This window comes from Mus caroli, chromosome 9 (genome assembly GCF_900094665.2).
Source record: "Mus caroli chromosome 9, CAROLI_EIJ_v1.1, whole genome shotgun sequence".
Lineage (NCBI taxonomy): Eukaryota > Metazoa > Chordata > Mammalia > Rodentia > Muridae > Mus > Mus caroli.
In genome coordinates, this window is record NC_034578.1 from 114,764,645 (window position 1) to 114,771,456 (window position 6,812).

General features: G+C 54.0%; 1 protein-coding gene across 1 annotated transcript in view; it reads left to right on the top strand.

Annotated features, from left to right (window-relative positions):
• Positions 1 to 4,167, top strand: part of LOC110301085 (3-ketoacyl-CoA thiolase A, peroxisomal) — an 8,958-nt gene extending 4,791 nt beyond the window's left edge. The window contains exons 6-12 of the mRNA XM_021171310.2: positions 592 to 690; positions 1,574 to 1,654; positions 2,442 to 2,632; positions 2,785 to 2,964; positions 3,219 to 3,274; positions 3,357 to 3,502; positions 3,824 to 4,167. Of these exons, the coding sequence (XP_021026969.1) occupies positions 592 to 690; positions 1,574 to 1,654; positions 2,442 to 2,632; positions 2,785 to 2,964; positions 3,219 to 3,274; positions 3,357 to 3,502; positions 3,824 to 3,899 (829 nt within the window). The 3' untranslated portion in view covers positions 3,900 to 4,167. The remainder of the gene's footprint in view (positions 1 to 591; positions 691 to 1,573; positions 1,655 to 2,441; positions 2,633 to 2,784; positions 2,965 to 3,218; positions 3,275 to 3,356; positions 3,503 to 3,823) is intronic.
• The last annotated feature ends 2,645 nt before the right edge of the window (positions 4,168 to 6,812 follow it).

Sequence of the window (6,812 nt, forward strand, 5' to 3'; positions counted from 1 at the left end):
AAAAAAAAAAAAAAAAAGAGTTCAAGCTAGTGTTAGAGGTAGAAAAAACTTAGTGTTAGAGGTAGAAAAAAGCTCTTGGTTAAGGTCATCAGCTGTTGTCTGTAAGCTTTACCCCCAACCCACACACCCTTTCCGAGCCCTGGACGCCGACTGCCTGGACTTCCTCCTTGCCTGTTCCAGACAGGTCTCTCTTTGATTGACATTAACTCTGTGCTTGTTTTAAGGGAATGTCTCCTTTTTCCCTTTGACTTTGATATTGCTGAGAGCTTGGCCGAGCTCTGGGCATTTGTCCCGGGCTGAGGGGTGGGTACCAGAAGACGACTGTTCCTGGGGACTGCCAGAGTCCTGCAGCAGCACTGGGAGTATGTCTGGTAAAGTGCTGGGTCCTCAGCTTGAGGGAGAGCAGGCTCAGCTGCCTTGTAACCTCCACCTGCTTCATCCCATGGACCTTCTGCCCTCAGGCTTCCTAGAGAGCTTACCTCACTCCCCAAGGGCTCCCTTGATCTTTATTCCCTAGCACTTGCCACATAGCTGGCTGTCCCTGGGGCTTCCTACTAGAGCCTAAAGCTCACTCCTCTTCCTCCTCCTTAGGGTGGAGTCCATGTCCCTGTCTAGGATAGGGAACCCTGGGAATATCTCTTCCCGCCTGCTGGAGAGTGAGAAAGCCAGAGACTGCCTGATTCCTATGGGGTGAGTGTTCACAGGCGGCTGTGCATGTTCACTGTTCTGCCTGTCCTTGACCAGACATCAGGATATTTTCTTCTCTGGCTGGCAGTACTTCGCTTCGTCTTCTTCCCCTGGCTGTCATGCGCTTGATAGGTATGAGATTAATGTTGTCCTTGACTTCGCTTTCCTGAGGACCCCCCCTCCCACCAAACACACACACACTCACACTCCTCTCTGACTCCACACATTTCCAAATGTAGCTCATTCTTCATCACTGTGTCTGAGGTGCTATGTCTCAGGGTAGGCAGTGGGAACAGTCCCCAGAGCCTTGGGAGGCCCCAACAGTTGACACAGGGAGCTTGGTTTCTTGGACTTGTAGGGGAGGGCTCAGGCCTGTGAGATACCTTGTGGGAAGTTTCTCCAGTGCTTTAGTTCTGCAGCCATGTCTGTGAGCGCTCCTCAATGCACGTCCAAGGGCAAGGGATTCTGGGAGGTTCACCATAGGAGAACCCTAACCTGACCTGTCTTTCTCCACATCCTGTGTGTTTCCAAGAGTAGCCTGGAAGCCACAGGAGAAACTGGGGCCAGATAGTGTCCCTAGTATCTTCCTGTCCTTCTCTTATGGGCAGAGACAACTCACCAGGGGACAATTCCTTCTGTAGGCCCCAAGTTCAGGCTGCTCTTCCCTCTTTGAGGTGTGAGTCTTTGAGCATCTGTGGACATGGGCTCTCAGTATTTATGATGACCCAGGAGTCCCTGGGGCATGTCTGGAAGCTCTCTCTCTGACGTGGACACCCAGAGGTGCAAGCACAGTCCTTCACCCAGAGGTGCAAGCACAGTCCTTCAGCGTGGCCCTGGCCCTCAGGCCTGCAGACCCACAGCCTCTGCTTTCCTGTGTGTGCACTAGGATAACCTCGGAGAATGTGGCTGAGCGGTTTGGCGTTTCACGGCAGAAGCAGGATGCCTTTGCGCTGGCCTCCCAGCAGAAGTGAGTGTGGCAGGACAGGATGGGCTGGGGGGACGCGGGGTTGGGTGGGAGCTGGAGAGTGGACCTGGTAGAGTTTTGCTAAGGGATAGACTTCATAGCTCTATTTGGAAGGTAGCAGTGGCCAGCATCATGATGGGTTGGGAAAATGCACTGGCTTCCCAAATTATGGACTAGGTTGAGTCTGGGGAGGTGACCTCAGGCAAAGCTGAGCTGCCATCAGAGAAGTACAAAGCCTGAGATCTCTGGGCAGGCTAGAAGTGTGTGGTGTCTGGTTCAGGGAGGGAGGGCTCTTAGCAGAGATGCGAGAAGCAGCTAGGAGCTGTTGTCTAGCAATTTGCAGAACTTAGATGTAACATCAGAAATGAGACTGCTCCCTAAAAGGTGAAAGGAGAGGACTGCTTCTGCAAAGCTGACCTCTGACCTCTATATAGATGCTGTGGGGGATGGGGATGTATGCACACACACACACACACACACACACACATTACATTTAATTTTAAAAGGGTTGTAAAGAGGACCAACATCTTCAAACTTCCTCCTCCCCTTTGAGGTGATCTAGCGAGCACCATGGGGCAGATGAAGGAGAGGCTATGATTGTCCTCAGGCATCCTGTACCTACCAAAAGGTAGGGTCCTGAGGAACTCCTTTCCATCAGAGCTCCTCAGGGGCCAGGTATTTTTCCAGACTCCAAACCCTGAAGTGCATGTTCTTCTGAGCTGGCCAAGGCTAGGGACAGGCAGGAATGGATCCCAAACATGCCTATGTCTTATGCCCATGGTGCTGCTAGGGCAGCAAGCGCCCAGAGCAGAGGATGCTTCCGTGCTGAGATTGTGCCTGTGACAACCACTGTCCTGGATGACAAGGGTGACAAGAAAACCATCACCGTGTCTCAGGATGAGGGTGTCCGCCCCAGCACCACCATGCAGGGCCTGGCCAAGCTGAAGCCTGCCTTCAAGGATGGAGGCTCTACCACGGCTGGTGAGCGCGGGCCAGGAATAGGGCCGATCACAGTGGCCTGTCCCACTCTGAGACCTTGAGCTGACCAGGCCTCCTGGGAAGGTGATGGTAGGTGGAGCCTGGCTCTCTCTGGCTTGGCCTGATGCCTCTTTGTCCCACCCTTCCTCCCTTAGGAAACTCCAGTCAGGTGAGTGATGGAGCAGCTGCCGTCCTGCTGGCTCGGAGGTCCAAGGCTGAAGAACTGGGCCTCCCCATCCTTGGGGTCCTGAGGTCCTATGCAGTGGTCGGGGTCCCTCCTGACGTCATGGGCATCGGACCTGCCTATGCCATCCCTGCAGCCTTGCAGAAAGCAGGTGAGGTGGCTCCTTCTCATCCTGTGCTTGGATCCTGCAAGCCCTGTATCTGGGACTGGGGAGGGCTGGGTTTGACCTTGTGGGTGCTGTGGATGAAGGTGAGTCAGGCTAGCACCTCACATCCAAGACCTCCCTAACCTACTACCAGAACCCACTCACCTGACATACACAATAGAGCTGTACTTGGAGCTGAGCCTGAGGAGATTTAGAGTCCTGCCCAGAACTGTCAGCTCTCATCCAAATCTTGTCTACAGGGCTGACTGTGAATGACATAGACATCTTTGAGATCAATGAGGCCTTTGCAAGTCAGGTGAGCCTGGGTGTTATGGTGGGATTGATCAGAGCAGCTCAGAGCAGATGGAGGCTTTAGCTGCTGCTCTGGCTCCTTCCAGGCCGTCTACTGCGTGGAGAAGCTAGGAATTCCTGCAGAGAAGGTGAACCCGCTGGGGGGTGCAATAGCCCTGGGCCACCCCCTGGGCTGCACTGGAGCAAGGCAGGTTGTCACNCTGCTCAATGAACTGAAGCGCCGTGGCAGACGGTAAGGCTGCTCCTTGTGGGGTGTTGTGGGGGTTATTTGAGCTGGGGTGTCTGATACCTGGGGCTTGGGGAGGCGAGCACCCACACANAGGTGTTCTGAACTGGGAGTGGAGGGGTGAGACCTGTCTTCCAGAAGCCTTGCTTCAAAAACAGCATAACCAGGTGCCTGCCACCCGGGTGTGTGTCTGTCTGGGACTCAGTTCCCACAGTCCTGCTCTGCAGGTTTTGACTCTGTCCATGAGCCCTTGTTGCTGCAGCTCTGCCTGGCGGGAGCATGGGCTGGGGTTTGGCTGTGGGAGCCAACGATGGTTCCTTTCCCCAGGGCTTATGGCGTGGTGTCCATGTGCATCGGGACTGGGATGGGAGCAGCCGCTGTCTTTGAATACCCTGGGAACTGAGGCCTGGCTGCAGGCGGCACAACCCAGAGAGTGCTACAGTGGTGTCCAGAGAGGGACGCTACAGAAGCCATCTACGTGGGACACTCAGCAGTGGAGGGATGTGTCACAGCACTTTACTTTAGAAAACGTAATTGATGTTGGAACAGAGAGAGGGTTGGGACTGCCCCGTCAGGTACCCTGAACCGTGCTGAAGTGAGCATAGGACACTCTGGTTGCAAAGCCATTTGTACCTTTGAGGGAGGGATGCAGTAAATGTGTACTGTCTCAGTTTGGTGGTTGTCATTTCCTTCAGGGGTCAGCTTTCGCCTCCTGGATTCTGTGCATAAATGATTAAGAACCAGGGTCTCTCTCCGGTGAGCTCTAGCTGTGTGCAGGCTCTGGAGACCTGTCATGCGGGACCTCAGCAGACACCGTTGACCTAGAGGAGGTTCCCCTATCCCAGGAGCCATTCAGCCCATAGCCACTGCCCCTGCTTTCCAACCCTGGGCCATGTGGAACTCTTCAGCAGAGGCCGCGGCTGGGGACTAGCTATCCCCAGGCACCATGTATCCTAAGAGCCTCTTGCCCACAGCTGCAGCCCAGCATACTTTCCAGCACCTGGACTCGGTCTAGCCCACTGCTCCTGGGATAGGCGCCGGGGTTAGCTTCCCACGGTCACCTTCCCCTCCTCCCTTCTATGGAGCTGTCACGTGATCTTTTCCAAAGGAGGGACAAACAGAATGACTCTTCTGCAGAAAGAGTACCTGCCAGCAACAGGTCAAAGGTCGTTCCACTCAGGTCCAGCTTCATGAACCAGAGTTTGTCTGGGTTTCCTTACGTGCGTCGTAGGTTGTGTTTGGTCACACCACTGACGAAAACATACCCCCCCACCCACCCACCCAGTCCCCCTGAGATGGGTAAAGGCTTTCGTGTCTTCAACCTCATGAGCCCTCTCTGCCCTCCATGGTGAGTTGTTAATGGACCCTTCTCGTATGGCTGCTGTCTTGAACATTCAGCCGCTGAATGTTCAGGAAGCCAACAACTGGAGAATGGGGTTCCCCTGCTAGCTCGGCTCTGGGCTCCATGGGGCAGTTTCTCTGACCGCTGGCACCCCAGGAAGGTTATGCTCCAACCCTTGGCCTCAGCTGCTGCCCAGGCTCCAGGCTCTAGAGTCCTGCCAGCTTGCTCCGCCTCAGCTTCCGGTCTCTGGTGTTTCCCTGGGTCTGTCCTTCAACATCTGTCACCCAGGGCTATGGCTCCGTACTGGCCTGTGACCTTCCTGACAGTGAAGCTTATGAGACTCTGCAACCCCCTCCCCCCAAAGTGTCCCTCAGAGCTGTTTTGGGTACACACTGTCTGTCGCCACCCCTCAGGCCGTCCCCTGGATCTATCTATCCAAGTCGTTTCTCTTTAGAATACTAGACACAGGCTTCCTCTTCCGCCGTAAGGGCCCATGGTTCACTTCCCATGCTCCAGCCTCTACCCTCAGGGCAAGCAGGCCTGGGAGCAGAGCCCAGCCAGGTGCTGGCCCCCTTCCTGGCGGGGAGGGAAGCCTCCAGTTTGCCTGAGTGGGTTAGCTTGGTACACTCTAGGGGCAGACCCCTGAGGTAACACCATCTTTCAGTCTGCTGCATGTCCACTCCAGCACAATCTGGTATACCTGGAGGATCTAGTAGGACAGCAGGTAGGGGACACAGCGTCACCCCAGGTTATTGGTGGCAAGTGGGCTGCTCCATCTGAAGCTGTCTGTCTCCTGCTTTTCTTCTTTTTAAAAAAAATATTTATTTACTTTATGTATGTGAGTACACTCTCACTGTCTTCAGCCACACCAGAAGAGGGCATCGGATCCCATCACGGATGGTTGTGAGCCAGCATGTGGTTGCTGGGAATTGACCTCAGGACCTCTGGAAGAGCAGTCAGTGCTCTTAACCCCTGAGCCATCTCTCCAGCCCCTGCTTTTCTTCTTGCAGCTTCAGAAGATACAGGAATTCCTCCACCCCTCCTTGGGGCAGTCTCTCCAGCTTGACTGGCCCAGCTGCCCAGCACACAGCTCAGCAGCGCCCCCACCTGGTGCATTTGCTTCCCACACACATGCTCTGTGCGGTTCATGGTCGGGGGCAGAAGCCAGGCCTTCCCTGCTCTCAGGACTTTGGGGACCAGAGGTGACAAGAGTAAAAATAAATAAATTAAAAAAAAAAAAAAAACCTGCCCTTCTCACTTAGCATGACCTGAACTGAGGTTGTGTGTATGGGCTGAGGAGAGATGGTTTGTATCTTGAAGGTGTCCCTGCTAGGGACATCCACAGGCAGTTTTTCTTTCTACAGTGCCTCTGGCCACTGTGGGGAGTTGGGCTGTGGAACATGAGTTCGCTAAGAATAGCAGGATGGAGACTGGAACTTTGGCTAACAGGGTGGGAATTAGGCCGGAACTCCGCATCCTTGTGTGTTTCTCTCTCAAGTTCTGGGATTACAGGCTCGTGCCTCCACCCCTCCTGAAGCCTATTATTATTATTAATTATTATTTTGTTTTGTTTTTGAGACGGGGTTTCTCTGTGTAATAGAGCCCCAGCTATCCCAAATCTTGCTTTGTAGACCAGGCTGGCCTAGAACCCACAGAGATATCCCAAGTGCTAGAATTAAAGGCATGTGCCACCATGCCTGACCAAACCAGTAATTATTAAGAGGATAAATTTAAGCCAGGCACAGTGGTATATGCCTGTAAGCCCAACACCTGCAAAGGGAAGTGGAGGCAGGAGAGTTCATTCTCTTGAGAACATAGGAGTTTGAGGCAAGCCTGAGTTTCAAGAGAGTCTCTGGCCGGGCGTGGTGGCGCACGCCTTTAATCCTAGCACTCGGGAGGCAGAGGCAGGCGGATTTCTGAGTTCGAGGCCAGCCTGGTCTACAAAGTGAGTTCCAGGACAGCCAGGGCTATACA